Genomic DNA, 27,648 nt, shown 5'->3' with positions numbered 1-27,648 from the left:
TTGTGAATGCTTGTAATGTGCTTTGATGTCCTTGGATGAAAGCCATGATAGTAATACAGATGATTAAAGTCCTAGATGGTTCTAACCAGCTCCTGTCTTAGAATCATAGAATATCAGGATTGGAAGGGACCTCAGGAGGTATCTAGTCCAACCCCCTGCTCAAAGCAGGACCCATTCCCAACTAAATCATCCCAGCCAGGGCTTTGTCAAGCCTGACCTTAAAAACTCCTAAGGAAGGAGATTCCACCACCTCCGCAGGTTGACCCATTCCAGTGCTTTATCACCCTCCTAGGGTATAAGTTTTGCCTAATATCCAACCTAAACCGCCCCCGCTGCAACTTGAGACCATTACTCCTTGTTCTGTTAACTGGTACCACTGAGACCAGTCTAGATCCATCCTCTTTGGAACCCCCTTTCAGGTAGTTGAAAGCAGCTATCAAATCCCGCCTCATTCTTCTCTTCTACAGACTAAACAATCCCAATTCCCTCAGCCTCTCCTCATAAGTCATGTGCTCCAGCCCCCTAATCATTTTTGTTTCCCTCCACTGGGCTCTTTCCAATTTCTGATGTTACATCCTGTAGTACCTTATAGACTAACAGACGTTTTGGACGTATTCACCCACGTAAGCTCACGCTCCAAAATGTCTGTTAGTCTATAAGGTGCCACAGGATTCTCTGCTGCTTTTACAGATCCAGACTAACACGGCTACCCCTCTGATACTTGACATCCTGTAGTGATGATGCTGTAATTCTACTATGGATGTCTTTTTTTCCAGCACACCTCTCCCCTTCCCCTTCACTGGCACCCCTTCAATTGAACAAATCCATTTACAGTACTGTTCTGCCTGTTGTTCCTATGTTCTCAAACAGATTTTGTACCCCAAAGTAATTTGCTAATTTGTTTTTACAGTATTTGATTCAAAGTTTGTACTACTTGTAAAAATTTTGAACATCATAAAGTGCTTTGTGTATGATTTGTGTTCTGGGCCTGTAATTTTCTAAGGTAAGAGAAAGTAACAAGGACTAGAAAAGGTTAAAAGGGTGGATGGGATTAACTGCTTCAGTACTGAGCAGTCAATCTAGTGCATCTAAAAATACTGCTAATCTAGTTCAGCCAGACAGATCTTGTATTGTATAGCCTGACAGTTATTTGACTAGAGGTTCAGTAGCACGCATGTGTGACTTGGCATCCATTGAAGGGATTATATCACTTGTGAGAAGAAACGCAAAGGAATATAGACTAGGAACTGAGGTTCACCCTGGGTATTTGAAGTGCTTACCTGCATTAAAGCCCATCACAAAATCTTCCTTTCTGTATAGAGAACCATCTGTTCAGGAGTCTCACTCCAGGCGCTTAGCTCTTCACTGTGAGAGTGAAAGAATTACCTAAGCTCTTAATGTTTTTTTGACCATTTGAGAGCACACAGAGTGGGGTAATGTGTGAGGTGGTCCCCTTAATGGTTGTTGCATCTGCCATCTGTCAGAAGTTCCGGTCATTTCCTTTTTGACCGCGATCACTTGTACTCTTTCTGTAAAGCCCCACATCAGTTCTGCAGAATGACACTTCCACGTGTATCCTGGCCCCTGACAATTCTGGTGTTCTAGAAGTTCTTCAACCTCACTCCCAGGCCTGAGGGAGTGGCAGGTTCAGTGCGAACCTCTCAGCCCCCTCATTCCAGGTCTTGGTTTGCCAGGGGAGGATGCGGGGGAAGGATGGGGGGAGGATGGGGGGAAGGAGGAGCTGATTCATTCATTCATACTTTGACTCAGAAAAGGGGGTAAATAGAATTTTACAAGGCTGCTTTAAACAAACTATTTTGATGTTTCTCTCATACTTTGGATGGAAGCTTGTTTCTGTGTAAACATGTTTGAACTGTTACAAGACAATTAACAAGTTTTGATTAAAACTGAAAGATCTTTCATCTACTAAGGTTGCATTTAATAATGAAAAGTACTTTGGTATAAACTCTTCCTACAGCAGCTGTGGTACTAAGACTGTTTCATAAAGTGAGGAATACATGCACATCTTGCTCAGGGACCTCTTTAAATTTTTAAAGTTAAAATTGGGGAAGGGAAAAAAATTAAAAAAGCTAGATGAATTTTAGCTAAAAGCTCACTCATAGTGGACAGGTGTGTAGGGTACTGGATGTGTTCATATGCTAGACCGAGGTAGGCAACCTATGGCACGGGTGCAGAAGGTGACACGCGAGCTGCTTTTCAGTGGCATTCACACTGCCTGGGGCTCTGCATTTTAATTTAATTTTAAATTATGCTTCTTATACATTTTAAAAACCTTATTTACTTTACATACAACAATAGTTTAATTATATATTATAGACTTATAGAAAGAGACTTTCTAAAAACATTAAAATGTATTACTGGCACGTGAAACCTTAAATTAGAGTGAATAAATGAAGACTCTGCACTCCACTTCTGAAAGGTTGCCGACCCCTGTGCTAGACAGATTGGACAGATAAATATACTGATAGTCTTTCAAGCAACTTTCTGGCTTTGCTGATGAGAAGAGTATCAATTGCTTGACTGTACCAACAGATGCCTCTGAAGCCCTCAGAAATAGTTCTTTCAGGCAGTTTTCCTGTTTGGCAAGCATCAGCATTGCACTAATCCAAATATTGATTTTTGAAATGGTAGATTTACAATAATAGATCAAGGCAGGAAGGCTCAAGGAGTTTGCCTTGACTGAGTCTATAATGGAACATCAGGCTTTTAGCAGATATTTATTTACACCTCTAGAACTCCTGTAGGCATCTGATAAGTATATGAACAGGAGAGTGCTTAACAAATCATTTCTTCTTTCCACTTTAATATTAAATGCATATATACAGTGAACTGTCCTAGAAAATGCCACTATTGATCCAGCAGGGAGAAGGAGTCACTGCTCTCCATGGCTCAGTGGATTATCCAGATGCTCAGTCCTCATATCAGTTTTTACAGCTATTTGAGATCATGCCTGGTCAGTTTTCAGATGAGACCTCAGAAAAATGAAAGTGCCATGGGAAGAGCTGGTGGCCCTTATAGTTTCAAAACAACGAATTTACCAGCTGCCTTGAGTACAATAGTTTTTCTGTCTGCATGCAGATATGTGCATAAATTCCAGGTTACTTGGCATCATAAAGCTTTTCACACACAGGGGTACTTAATTTATCTAGCATTTATCTAGGCAGTCACCTGCTCATTTCACTGTTCATCACACAATGTAAGATCCTTTCCTTTTATGAGATTTTGATGCAACCATTCAGTATCCTATTAATAATGTCTACACAAATAACAGGTAAACCCATTTAAAAAATACCCTCACGTTTTACAAACATGTAAAATGCTATGGCATCTGAAGAAGGAGCTTTGTAAATCAGAATTCAGTGTGTAGGATTCTGTTCACAAATTAAGATTAGTCTGTTCTCACTTCTTGTGGATTGGCTTCAGTCTTTTTGTGGTCGGTAGGGTACTTTTTCTCTAACATGGCATTTCTTACTTCCCTTTCCTTTTTGTAACTCCTTAGCCGACACAGAAGATGTGTGCATTGTGGAGAGGCTGTTCTCCAGTAGTTTGGTGGCCATAGTTAGCCTTAAAGCCCCACGCAAGCTGAAAGTCTGCCACTTTAAGAAGGGGACTGAGATTTGCAACTACAGTTATTCCAATACAATCCTGGCTGTCAAACTAAATAGACAGGTAAGTAGTAATGTTTGGGTGTAGAAATGTCTCTTGACAGGCTGGGGATATGGCCCCTGCCAAGTTCTGTTTCCCTCTGGTGCCAGAAAATAGTTTGAAACTGCTAATGTTAACTTTCCTGCTTCTGGCCCTGGAAGGGTATAGGCAATTAACATCTTCATTTGTGTGAGAGTCTGAGTATGAATGTTGTTGTGAAACATCCCCCGTGACATCATTCTCCATAATTGATTCAAGAACTACAGAAGAGTTCCTTAAACTTAATACTTTCTATATGGCAAATACTGTGGAAGTTGTCTTTGTAGGGTTGAGGGCTGATTAGTTAGACAATATACCTTAAATCTCAGGGTGTGCAAGTAACCCAGTTGTTGGGTATTGCTGAGAATAAGCATATATCTATGTTACAGAGACTCTACTGGCATAGATCATAGAGTGTAGATGCATACTACACCAACAGAGGGTGGTTTTATGTTTGTGTAGGAACAACCAACTTCTTGAACTAAGTTACCTATGTCAGAAGGAAGCCACCTTCTGTCAACATAACTGCATCTATGTTAGAGGTTATGTTGCTATAGTTAAATCAGTTAGGGTGTGGGGTTTTTACACCGCCTAAATTATGTAGCTATGCCCCTATACATTTTCAGTGTAGAACAGTCTTTTATAAAAAGGTGTAGATTGTCTCCGCTTAATGTTAATTTTTCCCATCAACTCAGAAATGACTAGCACTGAATTGGGCAAAGACTTTATGCCTTTGTGTTTGAAAATTACCTAATATGTGTTAGACACAGGTTGTGGTAATCTGTAAGAAATTGTACAAATGCCTTTTAATATATTTAATTTTGTCTTTACTTTCCTCTCCCCTTTCTATAGAGGCTGATAGTATGCCTAGAAGAGTCTCTGTACATACATAACATACGAGACATGAAGGTGCTGCATACAATCAGGGAGACGCCCCCCAACCCTGCTGGTGAATATCTATCTAGGGGCTCAGTTAACTTTAAACGCATGGAATGTAAAGTCTCTTTCATTGTGTGTGACTTTGTTTCTTATAGGAAATTGTGTAGAGCTCTCTTGACAGTGGGAGTTAACTGCTAGACCCTGTGTATATTCAGCTGCTAGACCCTGTGTATATTCAGATTCAAAGGGTGCTGAACTTGCAGCATGACACTAAATGGATTTTTGAGTATTTCTTTGCATTCATACCATCACAAATAATAAAAGAAAAATCTCTGCCATCCTATGTGAAACTTTTTTTTTTCCCCAGTACCTTATTTTCCTGATCAGGTGAAAAATTTCCTAGGGATATTATTCAGACTTGATCCTAATTAAACAGTGAAGAAACCATAATGAGCAGGATGTCACCGGAATTTGCATTGCACACCGCACAATGCATCTGTAGGAATAATGTTTTAGGTATCACTGACTGTGAACCCAGGAAATTCTTGGCTCTTCATCACAATTCCTATACCTTTCGAATTACTAGTTCTGACTTAAAATGATATATCACTTCTTTAAATTGGTGGCTGTTGGCCTCAAGATTGGCCAGCCCCCATTCCATTTTAGTCCCTTCTGAGGACACTGGCTTTGAGTTAAATTTTGATATTTTGTAACTTGATCTGAATATAGAACTAAACCTCTGGGTAAGTTTTGGCCTCTGCCTCTCTAATCCTTTTTTGCTTATCCTTCATAGGCTTGTGCGCCTTGTCGATAAACAATGACAATTGCTATCTGGCCTACCCAGGAAGTGCGGCCATCGGAGAGGTGCAAGTCTTTGACACCATCAATCTGGTGAGAGTCCTTGTCAATACTACTGGCACCTAAAGATGTGCTTTTTTTTGAGACTTGGCTTAATAAGCTCAAAGAGGAGTTAATGGAAATCAAATATTTGAGATCATTATTGTGGAAGGAGGTCTCTACTGTCATTGGTCTGTTACTAAAGCTGGACAGAAAACAGTGGAACACAGTAAAGGGGTAATACCACATTTGATTAGTGGGTAGGGCTGAGCATTATAGATTAAAAACTAAGCAAGAGTGAAATAGTTTTTCCCAGGGCTGTCAATGAATGCATGCGATTAACACAAAATAAAGTAACTAGGTTAAAAAAATTCATGATTAATCACACTGTTAAACAAAAATAGAATACCAGTTTAAATTTATTTATAAATATTTTTGGATGTTTTTCTAAATTTTCAAATACATTGATTTCAGTTACAGCATGCAATACAAAGTGTACAGTGCTTATTTTATTTTATTTTTATTAAATATTTGTACTGTAAAAAAGAGAAGCAAAAGAGTGTTCATCTCTTAGAAGTCCACTCAGTCCTATTTTGTTCAGCCAATCACTAAGACAAACAAGTTTTTTCATGTATGGGAAATAATGCTGTCTGCTTCTTATTTATAATGTCACCTGAAAATGAGAATAGGCGTTTGCATGGCCCTGTTGTGGCTGGCATTCCAAGGTATTTACATGCCAGATATGCTAATCATTCATTCGTATTCCCCTTCAAGCTTCGATTTGCGGGCTCTAAAGTTTTACATTTTTTTTGTTTTTAATTGCAGTTATGTAAAAAAAATAAATCTGCATTTGTAAGTTGAACCTTCATGATAGGGATTGCACTATAGTACTTGTATGAGGTGAATTGAAAAATGTTATTTCTTTTGTTTCTTTTTTACAGTGCAAATATTTGTAATCAAAATATAAAGTAAGCACTGTGCACTTTGTATTCTATGCTGTAATTGAAATCAGTGTATTTGAAAATGTAGAAAAACATCCAAAAATATTTATAATACATTTAAATTGGTATTCTGTTATTGTTTAATAATGCGATTAAAACTGATTCATCATGACTATTTTATTAATCTCATGATTGTGACTTTTTTTAATCGTAACAACCCTAGTTTTTTCCTTAAGAGATCTTTTTTGTGCTGTCAGTCATTTTTTATGAATGGTGATATTAATGTTTTAGTGAAGTTGTACATTCCAGTATATTATCAGGTCTAAAACAAGATAACGTACATTTGCTTGGTTTCTCTTAAACATTCAGCCTTGCATTTTTTTGTTCTGATTTTACTTTTTTTTGTCTGCACTATACTAAGTTCTATATTTTATTGGCTTATTCTTGCAGAGAGCTGCTAATATGATCCCAGCTCATGATAGTCCCTTGGCTGCATTGACCTTTGATGCAAATGGCACTAAACTTGCCACAGCATCAGAAAAGGTAGGTTTTAATTTGGTTGTGACTGTATGGATCAGAGTGGCGCTTACTTTGAAACACTACAAAGTACCCTAAATGTTTCACAAGTACTAAAAAGAGAGGTTGGCTGGTATAATTAAAATACCCTGAATTAGGAGCTATTGTTATTAATGGTAACAAGCCTTTTAAATAACTACATTACATCTGATTGTCTGTAGTCGGGACATCCCCTATCAGTGATTAAGTATATTTATTGGAAGTTAGCTATCTTGTGTATTATTAGGAAAGTAAAATCATAAAACAGAAACAAGACAGTAAAAGTCAAAGTGGAATGGCGAGAAATGACTAGCCTATATCTGGCACAGACTGACAACTTCTGTCTGAATTGCACAAATCAGCACAGGCTCATCTCATTCTGTATTAGATTGGAATATTACGCTATCTCTCAGAACCAAACTGAAGTGCGTACCATTTTCTTTTATCACATGGTACCATGCCTAGGAGATAGCGCTAGTTGCATTTCCTTTCCACAAGGAAAAGAAATACTGTTACAAGTATGCTCAGAAAGGGAAAAAGCTCCTCCTTGATGCATAACTCCTTCTCTTTAACTTCGTAGGTCAGCTCTTAAGCCCATCCTCTTTCTGCTTTTTCCACCCTCTAAAAATAAATCCAAAGGATATATGTGACTGGCTTATGTTGAGTGACTCTTATCTGGTGTGCAGCAATTGTGACAAGAATTGCACAGTATGAACTAGTTATGATGGTACTCTGATCTTTGTGCACGCTGACTAGAGTGAGAACCACAAAGCAGGTATTTAAATTGAGGAATGAGGCTTGGTTTTTTTCTTCATAGGGGACAGTGATCCGAGTATTTTCCATTCCAGAGGGACAGAAACTCTTTGAATTCCGAAGGGGAGTGAAGAGGTGAAGTTCAAAAAAGCTCATTCTCTGAAGCTTGTTCCTTGTGGTAGATTTCCAATATATTCTGTAGTTGACCTTTTGTATTGCCATGAGTCATAGTAACTGAAGTAAAGTTTATACTTCTCTACAATTGATCCTGGATCCCTTAAAGTTACAGACCAGGTCTGTGAGAAAGCGAGAGAGAAAATATAACCCTCTGTAGCTCTTTTTGACTTGACCAGCAACCTGCCCACTTTGCAGACCTCTGATATATTTCCACCATAAGATGCTCCAGCACACTGACAGATGGTATCAGTACAAGCAGCAAAGAGTCCTGTGGCACCCTGTAGACTAACAGACATTTTGGAGCATGAGCTTTCGTGGGTGAATACCCACTTTGTCGGATGCATGCTCATGCTCCAAAATGTCTGTTAGTCTATAAGGTGACACAGGACTTTTAGTCTGGATCTGTAAAAGCAGCAAACACGGCAACCCCTCTGATACTTATATCAATACACGTCAAGCCATGCCAGCTATAGCACTGCTGCTTGTGGTGCGGTATTGATGCTGGTGTTAGGAAAGATATCTTTCCTGGTCAAGATTTGTGAGGTTTTAGTTCTAATATTTGAACTAAAGGCCTTTAGAGATTTAACACTGATGTTTGTGTCCAAAACTGGGTTCGTTCATTGGATTGCTGAACCATATTATTTAGAAAGCTATATCAGTATTAAACACTGACAGTTTTGCTGATTATTGGCTAGTATATCAAGAAATGCTAGTTAGCCTAAAAATTGTAGTTGTAAGGAGGAAGAATGCTGTCCTGATTTTTAGGATGATTTCTAACCAACCCCTTTCCCTGGCTCCCCACTGTCTCAGTCAGAAGAGAGCATACAAGAAGCTCAAATTGGGCCAGGTGTTCTCCTATTGAATGAAGGAAATGGGGAACAAAAAATGCTTGCTCTTAGTTTCTCATGATATATCAAGCCCTCCAAAAGCCTTGCAACAGGAAAAGGAAGTGAAGGCCTGACTTCTAAAGTAGAAAAGCTTATTTTAAAAGCATGAGGCAGTAGAGAACGTATGTGACAGACTTCCAATATAGATAGAGCAAGGGAGCAAAATGCAAATCTTGAAGTATTTTTGAAAAAATGTCATACATACGGTTCTATTTACTTCATTATCAAGCATCCAAAACTGTTTTGCCATTTAGGGAAAACTTACGGGCTTTTCACCTAACTCTTTTTTTTTCTGCAATGTACACGTACAGTACGTAGCTGATGAAGAGCTGCTTTAAATTTTTTCTTTTAAAATCTAGTTTTTTAAAAAGTTAAATATCTGTGGATGCTTAATACAATGCACCCAGTGACCTCCTTTCCGTGTGGTGGTGCCTTTAGGAAAAATGGTACTGTTTCACCTCACAATAATTTGTTACTAGAGTTGTTTATGCAACTACTCCCTGTTATGAAATTGCTGAGTGTTAATACTAACGTATAGCAAAGTGAGCTAAATCTTAGAGTGTGGAGAGTAACCACACTAAACTTTAAGTATACCCGACTTCTGCATATTTCTGGTTCCTGTCATCTGAACATTCTTTCAGAGGCAGTGTAAATTGACCACTTGGGAATTTTTTATTTGAAGAATGAGGGTGGTGGTTTTTATGCAACGTACCTTTTATGATTATTAGAATATTTTAAGGGTTGAGGTGAACTCTTTTCAGATCTACTTGCTAGCCATTCCGGGGTTAACAAGTGAACAATGATGGAAGTCTTACTAGAATCTGGCTTGAATTGAAAAAGAGACGACTAAGGGAGGATATGATAGAGGTCTATAAAATCATATCTGGTGTGGAGGAAGTAAATAAGGAAGTGTTTACTCCTTCTCATAACACAAGAGCTAGGGGTCACCAAATGAAATTAACAGGCAGCAGGTTTAAAACAAACAAAAGTATTTCTTCCTACAAGGCACAGTCAACCTGTGGAACTCTTTGCCAGAGGATGTTGTGAAGGCCAAGACTATAACAGGGTTCAAAAAAGAACTAGATAAATTCATGGAATACAGGTCCATCAATGGCTATTAGCCAGGATGGGCAGAGCTGGTTTCCCTAACCTCTGTTTGCCAGAAGCTGGGAATGGGAGACAGAGAATGGATCACGTATGAAAATCTAATTTTGAGATTTATACAGGTTTTCGTAAACTGCAGAATCTTAATTTTATAGCTTTGATTGGTAATGACACTTGTGATAGAATGACATTTTTACATTGTACTTAAATCTCACTCAATTTCCAGTTACTGTTAATTATGGACAGGTGATAGTCTGCTTCGTGCAGTTTCATCAGGAGATCAGAAGCAGGCAGCTTTAAGGAACAATCCCTTTCCTCAGACTTTCCCACCTACGTAACAAATGTACATTATAATAATGTATTCATATGTCATTAGCTCAAAGCTATTCAAGCAGTTTGTTTGCCAACGTCACCAGAAGCTTCTAACTAAAGAGAGCTTATCAGTTATATATAGTCTGTCTTTTATAGCAATGACGAACCTTTGGCTATAGTGGCATTCATTAAAGGCTCTAATATACCTCCAAAACTTTCAGAGTATATTTTGATTACTCTTACCTCTCAACATTAGAAGTACACTTTTTTGTGAAACTGAGTGTAAACATTAAAAACATTCACTATAGACGTGTCAGAGGATCCTTTAGATTCAAATAGTATTATTAAGCATTTTTGCATTTTTCATAAACTTATGTTTTTGCTTGCTTGTCTTTCTAAACTGAGAATATTCGTAGAGACTAGATGGCAGCTGAATTCTGTGTGAGAGTGGTGACAGATAAAAACCCAGTTAAGGTGACACTACTCTTTCAATCACCCAGGCTCAATCTTGGTGACCTCTTCAACTCTTCTTTCCTTCCCTTTTACGCACTCTGCCTTTCAGACCAACATTTCCAAAAATTTGTCCCTTTGTCAGTTTTAAGATACCTGTCCATACTGTGGTAACTTTCCTTCTTGACAATTACAGTCTTCTCTAGCCTTCACCTTCCTATACTCTGCTCTTTCCCTGTCTTTGTATATTCAAATGGGAATATTGTTTTGTTTCTTTCTGATCTTACTATCTCTCTCCAACCCCAGATCTCTGAACAGACATCCCCCCTTCCATGTCAAGTCCAAGCATCTCTGCAAAGCACTAACTAATCCACTTCTGCCTACATCTCTTTACTCATCTTCTCCAAAACCCCTTCCCTAGAGACTACTCAAGCTTGTCTCCTGAATTCTGCATCATTATGTGTAATGCTGCCTACAGTGACTCAAGAGTGTGAGTACGAATCTCAGGGCAGACTGCTAGGAAGCAGGGCACAAATCCCAAATTAGTTGTGAGTTCTATATTTAGATTTCACCAACCAATTATCAAGTGTGAACTCTTCAGACACTAAAACAGCTTTAACATGGAGTCACATATAGTCTTCTTCGGTACTCCAACCTATCTTGTGAGCGTACCTTTGTGATAGATGGTCCCTTACACCAAGAATCACTTCAATATTCAGGTTACTCCTAGTCCCAAAGGACCATTTGCTTACCCAGAGTCAGTTGCACTTTAGATCTAACACCAAAGACAATACTTATAGCCAATCCTATAATAAACTATATGAAGGTTTATTAAATAGAAAAAAGAAACCAGAGTTATTTTACAAGGTTAAAGAGGGTAAATATACACACACATAAGTTTAAAAAGCTAATAGAAGCTTCTATAATCAGCAAGCTCTGTATGTCCTTTAGGGCTGACCCAGGCTAAGCAGCTGAAGATCTCTTGCCTATGCCAAGAAAAACCTTGCCTCCCAGAGTCCAAGCTGCATAGGGATATCTAGTTCCTTTTAACTCGGGGCTTCTATCCCTCTCCTGCTATGTACAAACTCAGTTTTATCAGCGGAATCCACTTCCATGACTCATCTTCTACTCCTGGGAAATTCTGTGCCACTACAATTGCACAGAATTTGTTCCCTGCAGATTTCTTTGCTTCCCCGCAGAAAAATGACTTTCTGACAGGGAAGCAAAGGGAAGCCACAAGCAGTCATGTGACTTGCTCCAGTAATATGTATCAGATGCCCAGGGCAGCCGGCGGAGAGAGAAATCTCACTATGGGGCAGGAGGCAGGACTGGGGAAGACCTGGCTGGTGGCTTGTACCCTGTACCGGGCTCAGCTGCTAGTCCTGGGTGGGGCTGGGGAGGATGAGACTTCCTCTGGACCCACCCCTAGATTTCTCTCCCAGTTGCAGGAAGCTCTCGAGACCTTCTCTCTCTCTCACACACACAGACAGACAGACACACACACACACACACACAGACACGTCCTGCACCCATTGCTCCTCAGCTGCAGGGGAAGGGGTTCCTGTACAGGGAGCTGGTCCCCTATCCCACTGAACCCCCATGCATCTAGACCCTCTCATACCCAGACCCTCCTGCCAAGCCTCACCCCCCCACACTCAAAACCCCACCTGATGAGCCTTGCTCCGCTGACACTTGGCCCAGATGCCCCCAGATCCCCATCCCCACCCCACTGAGCCTTGGTCCCCCAGCATCTAAACCCCACCACTGAGCCCCCTGCACACCCAGCCCCCTTTGCTGAGCCCCAACCACATTCACCCACCTGCAGGTGAAGCATTACCATTGCACCCAGAACCCCCCAACAAACCCCTGTGCATCCCGATTCTCCCCGCACCCGGATCCCCCCGCTGAGTCGCCCGCACCCAGATTTCTCCACACAGAACTCTATAAACCCACATTAACCCCCTCTACACTTGGATCCTGGCTTGCTGAGCCTGCCTGCCCATGCAGAGGGGCAGGGCCTTGGGGTGCTTTTGGGACAGGCCAGGCCCTTATGCTGTATCAGGGTTGGGTGCAACTTTACTGAGTCCGTGTCCTGGGGAGAGCTGCACAGTGATCTCCCACCTCTTGTACTTGGCTTGTACTCCCCAATGCCATGCTGGAGCCTCCGTATTTATTTGACAAATAAAATTTGTAGAATTTTAATTTTTTTGCTGCAGAATGCCCTCAGGAGTAAGCATCCTCACTGGGGCAGGGTGGGAGAGAGAAGCAACAAATGTTGACTACATTCTTATAATACCTATTTTAATAGGACTAACACACAGGTGAGCCAGAATGATTCCAGCTATGTATTAATCACTGCTCAGCTGAGACATGGGGACACCGTAGCCTTCACCTACTCTTGCTTTCCCACTATCAGTGTTCCTGGAACAACTTCCAATTGAATGTATACTAACCTCCTTCTCTTCCAAAGCTTGCCATGCAGTATTGTACTTGCTCTTGCTTTTAGATTAGAAATGTATTGGTACAGGTACTTGTTTGACACAGGTCAGCTACTGTAAAGTATCTGGTATGATTATGGTACTATGTGTGGTTGCACTAATCTACAGTATAAAACACTAGAATAGGTATTGAAAAGAACTGATTCAAGTGTTTGGTCTCTGATTCATTCAGTCCTTGACCTCTCTTGAGACTAACAAACTCATTTCACGAAGGTCATCAAGTTCACATTTGGGGCAGACTTAGATTTCATGACCGAAAAATAATGTGTAAATAGCTGATAGATTGTTTTCACACTTCTTCAACTCTCTCTTTAACCATTTTGATTCCTATAAGTCACTGGTATAATACTGCAGTTTCTGTGATACTTAGCCATGTAGTTGCATTGGGCCTTATCTAGAGATGAGTAGACTGAATTTGGACTCTGATACCGCTGGTTCCCTAGCTGGGGTCTCAGCTGAAATCCAGTGGATAGCGAGAAGTCCAAACTCAGAAGCCTGAGATTCCGTCTCTCCCTAAGCAAGTCAGGAAATGTCAACGAAAAGAGTTCAGAATGGTCTCTCTAGAAATGTTTTCCCTTTTCTGATTCACAGAGGGCAGTGCATACAGGCTCTAAGTCCTTTGCAGATCTTGGTTTAACTGTGAGTGATCTGTAAATCTCTGATACGAGACTGAACAAGGAAGGTGTCTTTTTCCACCTGTCTGCAATGTTTTCAGAATTTTTCCTGGCCTGCACAATGCAGCTGGATTAATAACTGAAGAGGCTGGAAATATTCAGTGACCAAGACTCCTATACACTAGTGTGGGGAACTAATATTCCCATTTTAACTGAGACTCATGAACTCAGTGTGAATTAATGATAACTTTTCTCCATTTCCTGTTTGGCATAGCACTAGTATGTAGACATTTATGCGGTTACTCTCTCTTTTAGGTGTGTAAGCATCTGCTCATTGGCCTTCAGCATGGATGGCATGTTCCTCTCTGCATCCAGTAACACAGAAACAGTGCACATATTCAAACTCGAGACTGTGAAAGAAAAGTAAGTTTCAGAAATGCTCAAAAAACAGACTTGATGTTTGACAGTCTGGATGAATTCTCAGGAGCTTGGACCAGGGGTGGGCAAACTACGGCCTGTGGACTGGATCTGGCCCATCAGGGCTTTGGATCCAGCCCGCAGGATTGCCACTTCTTTGGTGCCACGGGGCTAAGGCAGGCTCCCTGCCTGCCCTGACCCTGTGCCACTCCCAGAAGTGGCCGGCACCACATCCCTGTGGCCCCAGGGGGAAGTGGGGGGCAGAGGGCATTGCCCTCCGCAGCTCCCATTGGCCAGGAACGGGAAACTGGTCAATGGGAGCTTCGGAGGGAGGCACCCGCAGGCAAAGGCAGTGCGTGGTGCCCTCTGCCCCTCACTCCCCCAGAGGCCACAGGGACATGGTGCCAGCCACTTCTGGGAGTGGCACAGGGCCAGGACAGGCAGGGAGTCTGCCTTTGCCCCATTGCGTGCCACTGCCACCCCAGAACTGTTCAGCTGGAGCCTGCACCCCAACCCCCTACCCTGAGCCCCCTGCTGTACCCTGCAACCCTCCTGCACCCCAACCCCTTGCCCCAAGCCCCTTTCTGCACCCCACACTCCCTCTTGCACCTCAGCCCCCTACATTCATGGCCCTGCATGCAATTTCCCCACCCAGATATGGCCCTGGGCCAAAAAGTTTGCCCAGCCCTGACTTGGATACTTCCTTCTTTTGAAAACCCCTTACTATTAAGGGCATAGCAAGACAACTGTGGATCAGCTGGCTGAATTCAGCTGCCAAGATACACATGTCCCTCTGTGAATAGAAAAGGTATTTCTGCTGATGAGACATCATTAGGAGAATGGAGGCACATAAATGTTTTTAATCACACGTGCCTTTTACTTTACAAAGTGAGTCATCTTCCCCATCTGCATATATCATAGTACTGACATGCATGGAGTGCCATAAAAGCCTGCAACTAAAAACACTTATGGTTGTGTGGGTGAGAGCATGGAGCATATTGGCTCTGTCTAGATTATCATTTCAAAGGTGACCTGCAAAGGGAATTTGGATTTGTGCCCTTTCTGCTGCTTCATGATGCATAAAGAAGTTCTGGAAAGGTTTTTCAATTTTCCTGCATGATCGTTGTATTAGAAATTCAGATGTTGTTTACTGTTGTCTCTGAGAGACTCTGGATAATAGTTGGATTATGACACTAGATAAACAAGAGTGAAACTTGATTGAGAATGGAAGGGATTCTTTTTTATAGTCAGTTTGCTTAAACTTTTTGTTTTTAACATTTTTTGTAATGCAATTTTATAAGTAGGAAAAAAGTTAGCAATTTAATATCCTATTCATTCACTAAGGGCTACTTAGTGCTCGTAGTACATGAGACTTAATGAGAAGCCCAACAAAAATAGGGGATACTAGACTTACCAGTAGGGTTATTTCTAAGGGGAAGGGGGCAAACAAGGAAAAGAGCCTTTATACATGATAAAGGAAAAACCACCAGCCATCCTTCTGCCCTTGCAGGTTGTTTTTAATGTCAAAGTACTCAATAGAGTTCAACTTTCCTTTTTCTTCCTCCTGAACTTTAGACCTCAGGAAGAGCCCACTACCTGGACAGGTTACTTTGGAAAAGTGCTGCTGGCCTCCACAAGCTATCTGCCCTCTCAAGTCACAGAAATGTTTAACCAGGGTAGAGCCTTTGCTACAGTCCGTCTGCCATTCTGTGGACACAAAAACATCTGTGCTCTTGCCACGTGAGTAAGGAGATGAGTTTTTTTCCCACCATCCAGTGGACTGCCAGTTTCAAGCAAAGGAAGCATTGACAGAGTAGATAATGTTCCAAGGCTTTCTGGCTTGTCAGGTCACACATCTCATGTATAGCTAAATGACTAATGTATAGCACACATCCGGGGTTGAATTGTCATTTAGTACCATTTCAAAACTTCCTCGTGCTCAGAACAGTGTGGGGAAAACTAATTACTCATAGCCCAACTGAAACAGAAGGCATAATGTTTCTTCAAGGATGATTGTGGAATTAATTGCTTTTAAAGAGGATTTTGTGAGCTTCCAGAAATCCTTCATGATGAAGGAAGTGTGTTTAAAAACAGACTCAGACCTAGAATATTCATTCCCCATTAGTGCTGAATGAAATGTCAGTGCATTTGGTATTAACTTTGTTGCATTAAACAGCAGTGACTATCCAATACAGAAGACTTTAAAGGTAATTGCAGACCCCAGATTTGGCACCTTCCTAAGACAAGCTCTTAAATTTGGGTAAAAGTATAGCATTTGAGAGTTGTTTTTAACTGACTGCACAGATTTTAGTCTTCATTCTGTCTGAACCAAAAATGGAGCATTTGGCACAGCTATCAAAGCAATAAACTGTGCAGTATTAAATATGTTTTGTGGAGAATTAATAAATTTGTGCTGATCTATTCAAAGTTACTGGTTTCATTTTACACTTAATAACATTTCATCTGATCTCAGAGCTCTCTGCAGACATTAAATAAGCTTCACCTCATGCCTGTGTGGTAGGGAAGTATATCGACATGTTAGATGGTGAAACTGAGTACCATACAATGCCACAGCAAGTGAGTAGCAGAGCTAGTATGCGAACCAGTCTTCTGACTCCTTGTCTCCTTTTGCCATTAGACAGCACTGCCTCCACATGTGAGTTAATTGACATGCACAAGACCTACACAAATGGCTCCCTTTAATGCCAATGGTAGTTTTGTGCCGGATTCCCATGCATGTTACTTTTGTCATGGGAGCGCGGCATATGTAGCCATTGAATCAGATTTCTTATGAGCTGTAGAGAGAGAGCAAGTGAGTGGAAAGTTATGCCAGCAGAAAATTGTGGTTTCTGTCACATTCCTGAAACTTGGTTTCCTGTCCCCTTTCCTAATCTCTTCTAGAATTCAGAAGATTCCACGTTTACTGGTGGGAGCTTCTGATGGGTATCTCTATATGTACAACCTGGACCCCCAGGAAGGAGGAGAGTGCACACTAATGAAGCAGCACAAGTAAGTCCAGACTTGCTTCTACCTGTATACTCAGGGCCTGTGCAACCATTTAGGCGAACTAGGCGGTTGCCTAGGGCGCCAAGATTTGGGGGCGCCAAAAAGCGGCACCCTCCCCCCAAATTTTTTAAATGGTTGCAGCGGCCGATGCGTAGTCTGAGCTGCTGGCGGCAGCAGCTGCCTGCAGCCCGGCAGCTTAGGGCGCCCCCGGGGTCAGCGCGCAGCCGCGGCAACCCAGGGCATCCCCCGGGTCAGGGAGCCGCCGTGGCTGACCCGCAACCCGGGCGTCCCCCGCGTCGGAGCGCCGCGGCGGCCCGGCAACCAGGTGCTCTCCGGGTCAGGGACGCCGCACGGCGGCCCGGCAGCCCGGGGCGCCTCCCCCCCCCCCCCCCCGGGGTCAGGGAGCCGCGAGACCCGCGCGGGGGGCAGCGAAATGTCCCGGCGCCTAGGGCGTCAGAAATCCTAGCGCCGGCCCTGTGTATACTTGTCACGTTTGGTTTTCTAATATAACTGGACTGACAAAAATCTCTGTTCCAAAACTCATTTCCTCCTGCTGAACTCAAATCTTAGAGCTCATTTTTGTATTGATACATTTAAGAGCAGTGGCAGGAGGTGAGTAACCTTTGGAATCTCCTTGCTTCTTCCTTCCTAGTAACTGTTACACTATGCATCACTTTCGTAGCAGAAACTTAATGCTGTCTGATTGCAGTCAAGAATCCATCTGCTGTCAGTCTATACTTCCATCTCCAGCCACGCAACTGGTGGTTCAGTTACTTTAACAAGAATATGAAACATGTGACACCTAGCACACTTCATTCATGTATGAGAGAACTTTCCAAAGGTGGGGAAGCATCATTATCTCCATTTTACAAATACAGAAACGGGCCCCTGCACTGATATCTAACATCATGGGACAGGCTTACATGTAAGCTACCTTGTCTGTAGGCTAGCCACATGGTTTATTTAGTAGCAGGTCTGTAGAATGGTTTAGGAGAGATCAGGGCTGATAGTATAGCAAGGATTCATAGATTTTTTTTAAGGCTAGAATTTCACCCAGTAATTCCTGCATCAGGACTATAACGTCTTTTTGGGCAAGAGCATATCTTCTACAAAAAAAAGTCTAATCTTATTTAAAGATTTCAAGTCATGGGTAATCCACCACATTACTGTCTTGAATTGTTCTACTGGGTAATCCTCATTGTTTAAAAAAATGGATAAAAATTTGCACCCTATTTCTAGTCTGAATGTATCTAGCCTCAGCTTCCAGCCACTTAGATCTTTTTATGCCTTTGGCATCATTTAGATGATTTGTCTTCAGTGTTTGTGATGAGAAGTGCAGTCCACCAAATGCTTTCCCTACAATTCTTTGGAAGGCTGACACCTCTCAGTCACAATGCAAGTGATGTGTGGCATTGAAGGTTGAGAAAATGTAACCAAATGCATTAATAAAATCTTGAATATTACACATGTATGATCTTTTAATGTGGAGGTTTTACATAATTGGCCTGCAGGAGTATTAACAGCAGTTGTATTGGTGATTTGTTACTTGAACCACTTCTGCACATCTAATCTTTCTCTACCCACTAGGCTAGATGGCAGTATGGAGCCAGCCAATGAAATTTTAGAGTCTGCATCACATGACCGGCCACTAGTAGCACAAACATATAGTGCTGCTGTGACAAAAGGTACTTATGTGCCTTCATCACCCACAAGACATGGTAAGGATAATGCTGGAAAATCAGGAGAAAATTATTCTAAAGATTACTCGATCCCAGATGGAGACAAGTTTTGGCCTTATCTTTATGATTCTCTAAACGTGTTATGAAGCATTTGTCTATTAGTCCTAGTGGGAAGAGAGGGTAGCTGTAAAATGACTGAGAGCGCCACTTTGGAAGCTTCACTGGACAGATTGTTTGTTTGTCTTTGCTACTTTCTGGGCAGTCTGGACAGAACTGAATATTGAACTGTACTTGGGTACTGTGGGACCATCCTGCCCTGCCCTTGAGCTCCGGCTGGGGAGGCTAGCCCCTGGCTCCTCCCCTGCTGTCCTCTCTCCCCCGTAGCCATGCCACTGCATGGGCAGTGCTCTGGGCCATGGGACTGCGAGCTCCTGTAGGGCAGTGTTTCTGGGTCCGGCTGAATGGTGCGGCTGCCAGACATGCTGCTGAGTGGCATGGTAAGGGGGCCGGGGGTTGGATAAGGGGCACGGGGTCCTGTGTGGGGCAGTCAGGGAACAGGGAGCGGGGGGATTGGATAGGGCATGGGGTCCCGGGGGAACAGTTAGGGTTGGGGGGGGTCCCAGGAGGGGGAAGTCAGGGGACAAAGAGCAGGGGTGGGGAAGTTGGATGGGTCAGGGGTTCTGAGCGGGGTAGTTGGGGTGGGAAGTGGGAGGGGGCAGATAAGGGGCAGGGGCCAGGCTGTCTGGGGAGGCACAGCCTTCCCTACCCGGCCCTCCATACAGTTGCGCAACCACAGTGTGGCCTTCGGGCCAAAAATTTTGCCCACCGGTGGTGTAGTGTCTTGTACTTCAGCTTATAAACTTGCATCAGGAGCTTTCTTGCATCCAAGCTCCAGTTTTTGCTACTGAACCCCAAACACTGTCATTGTTTCTGCAGCCTATACAGAGGATCTGGGTGCAGTGGGTGGAGCTTGCCTGGAAGATGAAACCAATGCACTGCGATTGGATGAAGACAGTGAGCATCCTCCCATGATTCTTCGGACTGACTGAACTTTGACCTGTGAACTCACTCCTGAAGCAGAGAACACTGGCCTGATGTTTCTTGAGGAATCTCGTGTTATGCTGCTATAAACTTTGGCATGAATTGGGAGAGAGGATGACAGACTCCAAAAACAGTTTTAAACGTTGTAGCTGTAGTCCTAATTCTATACCATTGGGAAAATATATGGTTTCAATTCAGTGGCTTTTAATCTTGCTTATATATTTTAGCTGTTTGTGGTTTTGCTTTTTTTGTTTTTTGGGGGTTTTTGTTGTTGTTGCCAAAATCTGCTGTTCGTGCATTCCTCAGAACCTACTAGCTTTGCATGCATTCATGTGCCAAGCAAGCATAGGAGAGAGAAGCCACTTGATAACAAACTAAAGTTTGTATTTTTTTATATATGTATATAATACTTAGCATATATAAGGAAGGAGTGGAAAAGTGGTTCTGGATGCTGAGGCTGGTTCTGCACTGACAAAGGTCCAAATGGTTTCCTGTGCATTGGCTTGCAGGCATGCCTCATGACTGACATGCAACCTTTAAGATGCAATATCCTGTTTCTTAGGTTCCCCCTCCCCTTCCCTGAACCATTTGGTTAATTAAAATTCCTTCTGAACGTTGCTTATTTGTGGGAGTGTTCTATTTGTTGGGATGGAAGGCCTGTTTCCTGACTGGAATTTCTTCTGTCCCGAAGAATACTTAATCTAGAAAGTGCTTGTACAGGAAAATATCTTAGGGGAAGGAAAGCTAGGAGGGGTAGACATTTACTGTTTTTTGCTGTGTGTTCATCTATCCTTGCTATTTGGAGCTGTCTGTCTTCAAGCCAAGTTAGCCAATATGCTGACTTAAAAGAGGTGTTTCAGGTTAATAACTTGGAAAGCACTTTCTTCCTCCCTCCCTCCCTCCCTCTGTTAGATCAGTTATGTCCCTGTCAGAGCAGCAATAATCTCTCATTTTATACCTGCTTTAATCCCTCAGAGCAAGGCCAGCATCCTTCCTGCCAAGGACGGGATGGAGATCGCGTCAGAGTCTGTCAGCCCTACTTCTTAAATGGCCTTAAGGTTTTGCATTGGGAAGATACAACGCTCCTTTCCTTGTCTCCTTCCAATCTGGATCTGAGCATGCTGCCTCTGTAATGAAGGTTCAGGAATTACGGAATGCTGATATAAATATAAATGACTATCCACTTGAGTTCCAGCTTATGAGAGTTATTAATCTTCTCTCAAGGGTTCCTTGGATAACTAAACTACATTGTGTGTTGCCTCCATTTTCAGCGGCTTGAGGAGCACTTCTGACTCACTTGAAAGGGATGGTTGTCCATTAGGCAGCTCTGGAATGATGGTTTTTGAACTGCTGTGACCCTGGCTAGGAGTGAACAAAGTTGGGCAATGCAGCCATCTATTTATAATGTGCCTTTTGCTAAATCTTGGATATATTAGGTGAGCAAAATGATTACCACAGCCTTTGGGTGTGAGTGTTGCTTTCCTTAGACTGTGAGCCTCCTGTACTTTTCAGATAGTGAAACTGATGACCCATCTCTCACTCTGGCACCTCCTTAAAACAAACAAAAAAACCCAAACAGATTGGAACAAAAGGGAAAGTCATACGTCTTGAGAGAAAACAGAACCAGGATTTTCTGGAACACTTTCACAAATTTAACTTTCCTACCAATCACACAAAACTATGGTGCTGTTTAGATTTAGGATTTGCTACTATGCATGTTGTTGAATAGGGGCTGGCAGTGGCAGTTTGTCCCAAGAGCTCAGCGCAGGTAGCTGGGCTTCTGTTTCCTTAAAGGGAGCAGAGGATGGTGGTAGGCCCTGCCAAAGAGTTGTATCATGTACAAACTTACCTGTAGTCATGCTATCATTATAAAAATGAACCACTGTTGGTCAAATCAATTTCCTGGAAGAGAATCTTCACCGTTCTCTCCCAAACCCCAGATCCTTCTCATGGGGGTGGGGAGGTGTCAGATTTGCCTTTACCCACTTTCTGAGCCCTCCACTGTTCTGGATACGTTGAATGTAGCAACTAGTTTGGGCCTCTTCAGTGGTCTCCTCTGAGTGTATTATGTTCTGAAACATGTTGAAATCTCATTAAGTCTCTGAACTTCAAGCTCTGTCAGAAAACTAAGCTCCATAAATAGAATTTGTTACCATTTGTGAACCGCTGTGGAACTTATAACTTCAGTGAAGCCTGATATGCAAGTCTTACAACAAATACAAGCTCAGCAGGTTTCATTGGTAGCCATATAACTACCAAGAGACTTCAAATGTGGTTCTGGTCACGTCCGTTTTGATAACCCATTTGGAGGGTTGGCATAAATTCTAAGCTCCATCAGAAGGGCTTGTAACAAACAGTTATGAGCACCACTGATGTAACATAGGTCTGGTAAAGGTACAAGCTTTACAACTTTTGAGTTCTAACAGCACCAAAAAATACTTTCCTTCATTTCAGTGTAAACGAAGGGAATTTCCTGACACTGTTGCCCTTTTAAAAAAAAGTTAGTGTTAGTGTACAACACTCACAAAATACTACACACCTGTCAGGACATACATAGTTTAAGGTTCCAGCACCAACCTTAGCTCTGCCTCTCTGCTCATCGTCTACCTGTAAGCTTGAGACCCCCCCCACACACACTAGCTATATTTCCCATAAATGCCATAGACTACCATCTCCACCCATATTCTAGATACAGACAGGCGAATTGCCCACAAGAGACTCAAGACTCATCCAATTCACCCTTCTGCTCCAGGCTGAAGGCGATAACTTCTAGTCAAGACCTTCCTTTGCAGTCCAGAGATTATCCTTGCTCAGCCAGCTTACCCCTATGGGCCAGAGAGCCCAACCTACCTAGCTCACCATCGTTGCTGTACCTGTCTGTCCAATGGAGGTCAAAGAAGCCACTTCCAAAAGATGTGTCTTTATCCAAACCACTCCACACACCAGCTGGTCACAGATCCTAGAATATGTAATACCCCGGATCTTGGGGATGATTTACACCTGCTTCTGTCCCCATGGGAAGGAACTGGCTTGCATGTAGGCCCTGCTTGGCAACCTCCTTTCTGTTGGGTAAGATGTGGCTGCCATATCTCTCACCTGGCCCTATCTCTTAGGTCTGTCACCAATTGTGATGTAAACAATTCAGGGGTTGAGAAACTCATTGCATCTCCTCTTCCCTTCCCCCTTCAGCCTGGATCTTAAACATTGCATCAGCAGAAGTGGGAACCTGGCATTGCGAACTGGCTGCTGACAGATGTAGGAGTTCTCTTCAGCATAGGTCTTAATCCCAGGTATACAAGGACCTGCCTTATGGTAACAACCCACTCTTCTGTCATGTGTCATAGAATATCAGGGTTGGAAGGGACCTCAGGAGGTCATCTAGTCCAACCCGCTGCTCAAAGCAGGACCAATCCCCGTGTCCTCAAAGACAAGGAGCATACTATTGGAAGTCCGGGCTCCACACTGTACGGTGGTGCGTAAAACCTTTAACTGTGAATTTCCTGTGTGTGGGGGGGGGGGGGGGGGGTTATACTCTAATTAACGCTCTAGCAGGCAATATATTCTCAGCCATAACTCCACCTACACTTTTTTTTAAAATTCTGCACTTATCAAAGGCTTATTTTTAACAATAAAGCTTTTTGGGGAGAGTGTCAGTATGTGGTAAAATGTATAACCAAAGATGGCCTGCTGCGGGGGGAGGGGGAGAAATGTGCGTAGACTTGGAATTCTAAACTCAGGTGTTGCTAGTTTCTAGTGTTTCTAGCTCCCACTGAGTAGCATAGATAGAGGAGGGGCTGTATTTCAGATCCGTTCTGTTAATGTGCACGTAGCTAGCAAGTGTGCTTGTTCTTTGGCTGCTTTGAGATGGGTCAGTTCTCGTAATTTTTCTCTGTATTTTTTCTTGAGTTATAAACTAGGAGATGTTGCCTGCTTTGGACTCACCCTATAGCATTGTTCCCGCAGTATAACAGTAGGTCAATCTAGCAGTTAAAGTAACTGGGCACAGCAGAGAGGAGAAAAGAGCATGTAGAGTCAAGTGAGGAAGTGGCAGGAGGTTCCTAAAAGCTGCTGCTTTTTTCCTAAAGTCCCAATTCAGCCAGGTACTGAAGGCCATGAGTCCCAGTGAAATCAGTTCTGCTCAAACTTAAGCACCTTGCAGAATTGGGGCTTAGCTGAGGGATTTCTTAGGACTAATACCCTAGGGCTAAATTTCCCTAAAGGAACAGGGAAAAGCTATAGCTTTTTCGGTTTAACTGCCTCAGATTGCAAATAAACATCTGAAGCTGTTTCCTTAAGTATAACAGGAGTGTCCAGCTGAAGTGAAGTTGTTTACAACTAATAATTAGAAAAAGGGAGACCAGTTGGAGATCTGCCACCACTTAATAATTCAGCCAGAGACCTAGGATTGTGAATCTGATCAGCAGAACTTTTTTCTACTGGGAATCTCACATTCTGCTTCCTTGGTTCTAATAATGGCATTTGCTCAAAAGATAATGTGTAAGAAGGTTTTGGAATTTCTTTCCTGCAGGGTCACCTCAGCTACTCAGCATATTTTTCTCTTCTATGCAGACCAGTTGCTGCTGTCCGGGGGAATAATCATGTTCTCCCACCCCTCAAAGCAATGTCTGTGGTCCTACTCACTGTACTGCCACACCTCAAAAACCCTGCCCTGCTTTGATAGTTTTACCCCTTCTAATTAAAACCCAGCTGTAAGGAGAGCAGTAAAGTTTTGATTTAACCTATTAGCACTTGAGGTCAAGACTTAAGTGTCTTCTCTGCGCAAACATAATTCTTCATGTTTCTGGGAGTTATGCCATACGTTGAAAGGAAATTAGACCCTTAAAATGCTAATGCGGCTCAGAAAAGTGTTCACAAGCAAGAGAGTCTGGCTCCTGGTGTGTGAATAACTCACTTCAAATTGCAATTTCACAGTTGAAGGCACTTAACAAATTTTCATTTGTGCATCTTTAATACTTAACTGGCACAATCCATCTCCATAAAGTAGCGGACAACAGGTCTTCACTCTGTCTTGCAAGTAGCTACTTTTCCATGTGCTTTGTGGGTGTCTTGGCTCTATACTGTTGATCACATGGCTGCAGTAATTGCACATTAGTCCTTACTTCCTTTGTACAGAATTTGATTAATTTGTAAGTGGGTGGGGAATTTGGTAGTAACTCGTGTGAGGAGTCAAATCCCAATCCCCAGCTCCTGAATTGAATGGAGTCAGAGTCCTTCTCAACCTGCTCGACCCAGTCAAATATTTTCCTTTCAGATTTACTTCCTTACCTGGAGGAAGCTGCATCCTGCAGTGCTAATATGCTTCTGCTCAATGTCTGTATAAATAAATGGAAAAATCTGTTCACAAATAACATTCCACATTACCAAGTGTCCAGCTCTTATTGCTAGCCCATTGCTGTTCAAATTTTATAATTGCATATGAAATTAAACCTGTGTTGTGATATGTATTTTGTGTCGTCTTTATTCATTTGTTACATGAAAATGGGGTCTGTTAGCTATAGATGACTTTGTACAAAAGAGAAGAGCGTTAGTTCGGATAGAGCTGTAGCTGATAAAACTACAGCCAACACTATGCCATGTATTTGCTGTCAGGGGACACGGTCAGTGTTAGTTTTACCTCTTACAAAACATTGCAAAGATCATTGTGAAACAATGCAAGGAGACATGGCAACTTTCATCTCCTGGCAGTTTTCTAAACACTTCTCCTCTAGCTTCCCTCACCAAGAGGAATCTGGCATGGATGGAGGGGAAGGGGAACAGAGCCTGCCTGACAGTCACTGCCACCTTAGTGCAAGGGTTTGTGACGGTGAAACATCGTCCGAACCAATTTCCTGCTCCCCTCACTGGTTTCACACAGGGACCTTTGTGTGTAAGAAGAGGCAGTTCTGGCTGCTCTTCCACTCCAACCTTGGACCCTACACATTTAAATGTATATTGAGAAATTCATAACTGGCTTCATTTGCTGGAGTAATGGTTACATGGTGGCATCCAGCCAAAATGCAACAGCTGCAGTGCCACCGTTGCACAGTTAAACACTAAACAGACTGAGCCTGGAGAAAAGCAAGCTCTGGGGCTTCTGGAGGAATCTGTTCGAATGCTGATGCTGTGTTGATACATGAAACTACAGAGAGAACCTGATTATATAGAGAGCACTGTCCAAAGCACAAAAAGAGAGAAACTAGGAAAAAGTAGCTTTCCGTTATTTTAACAATCTGCAGTAAGGAACTTTCAGGCAAATGTTGTGTGCTGATACTGTCCATTTTAATACACTGTTTCTTTTTAGAGTCCTAATTATGTGTAATCTTCTTCCACCCTCACCAAAATTCTCTGGCTAATCCTATCCTGAGGGGAAAGCTAGAAATAAGAACATTGGATACAACAGCATTGAAAGGGTGGCTTCTCTTAACGCATTCTGTCTGGGTGGACTGGGGTGTGCTACTTTCTTTTTCTTGTATGCAGTATTTCTTAGGTTCAATGGAGCAAACTCTGCTTTCACCATTGGTCCGATGTGCTAAGAGAAACAAAGGATGCTGTCTTTCAAGTATCAAACTCCTGGACAGTGTGTAAAAATGTTTTCACACTAGATATGCATCCAGGAAGTTTGTGGGAAGTCTGCAGCAGCCTTAGCGGTACAAAGCTATCCATTTTGAACTACAGCCTAACCAGGGCTCTTTTTAAAGTGCATTGTTTTTACAAGCAGCTTTTCCACTTTCTCATGCAACCTTTGCCACCACTTTCCTCCCTCCTGCCCCCTTCCCCCCAAAGAAAAAACAAAATTGCAAGAAAGCAAGACAACGTGTGCATCTATATCTATATAATTAGATCTGTTCTTGTGCAGCAGCATATTCAGCAGTCGGGAGGATTACTTTAAACAAATTCAGCCCTTGCATTAAGCAATTCCACTGAAGTCATTGGCTTTGTACCTGTTTATGACATTAGGGACTCCGACCTATTAAATCTGAATTCCCAGGGAAGAAGATGAGAATATTTCCGTCTCAGATTTACTTTATCACAATGCGCAAACTTCAAACCCATTGTCTTTGTAAGTACATTTTATTTGCTGCACACTGCCAATTAGTCTTCAATTCTCTCTCACCTTGAACAGTCTCTCAGCAGACTTGTGACTTTCAGGAGAGAAGTAAAACGTTAAGGGTTTTGCCCCCCATCGTAGCTCTGAGCTTTTGATTCTGTTCCTTAATGCCTGAGTTTGCTCTTGCCTGAGTCCTAGGACTCTTGAGGCCAGGATGAAATCTGTTCAGGGCAATACAACTGCTGAGGCTGTAAATTAGTCCAATTGTACATACTGTGCTACAACTGTGAAAAGCCTTTTCTTGGAGAGTTAGGGAATGTGCAGTAACAGTGAGGTGTATATTAAACAGAGGGTAGAATGTAGATTTGCAAAAGTCCTGGAAGACAGTATTCACTTTATTCTTGCAAATGCTCTGACTCAGGAAACCTCTTCTAATGCAGCATAAGTATGTTTCACGGTGATCAGGTGGTAATAAAAATGTTAGGCGTTGGATGAACTTTAGGCACAGGCAAGCATTGTGCCTCCTCTTCTCTTCAGATGTTGGTGCTGAAGTTCAAAGCATGCATTGGTATTGGGCTTTCTTCTCTATATATATCAGGGGTGGGCAGACATCTAGGAACAGAAATTATATAATTATATAGTGCACCACTGTAGCGAGGGGGCCCCCCTCCCCCAAGCTCCTGAAGGGAATAGGCCAGAGAAGCTGCTGCCCTGGGCGGAGGCCCTGCTGCCTATTCCCCCCCCC

At 42.5% G+C, this 27,648-nt stretch overlaps 1 protein-coding gene across 2 annotated transcripts in view; it reads left to right on the top strand.

The window, feature by feature from the left end:
• The window catches only part of WIPI2 (WD repeat domain, phosphoinositide interacting 2), a 39,344-nt gene extending 14,024 nt beyond the window's left edge, over positions 1 to 25,320 (top strand). For both annotated transcript variants that reach the window (XM_032767784.2, XM_032767785.2), the window contains 10 exons: positions 3,521 to 3,690; positions 4,558 to 4,654; positions 5,378 to 5,475; positions 6,813 to 6,905; positions 7,735 to 7,805; positions 14,028 to 14,135; positions 15,705 to 15,869; positions 17,031 to 17,138; positions 18,723 to 18,853; positions 19,751 to 25,320. In XM_032767784.2, coding sequence (XP_032623675.1) covers positions 3,521 to 3,690; positions 4,558 to 4,654; positions 5,378 to 5,475; positions 6,813 to 6,905; positions 7,735 to 7,805; positions 14,028 to 14,135; positions 15,705 to 15,869; positions 17,031 to 17,138; positions 18,723 to 18,853; positions 19,751 to 19,863 — 1,154 coding nt within the window. In that variant the 3' untranslated portion in view covers positions 19,864 to 25,320. The remainder of the gene's footprint in view (positions 1 to 3,520; positions 3,691 to 4,557; positions 4,655 to 5,377; positions 5,476 to 6,812; positions 6,906 to 7,734; positions 7,806 to 14,027; positions 14,136 to 15,704; positions 15,870 to 17,030; positions 17,139 to 18,722; positions 18,854 to 19,750) is intronic.
• The last annotated feature ends 2,328 nt before the right edge of the window (positions 25,321 to 27,648 follow it).

Source organism: Chelonoidis abingdonii, chromosome 9 (genome assembly GCF_003597395.2).
Source record: "Chelonoidis abingdonii isolate Lonesome George chromosome 9, CheloAbing_2.0, whole genome shotgun sequence".
Classification (NCBI taxonomy): Eukaryota; Metazoa; Chordata; order Testudines; family Testudinidae; genus Chelonoidis; species Chelonoidis abingdonii.
This window is presented reverse-complemented; position numbering and strand designations above follow the sequence as displayed.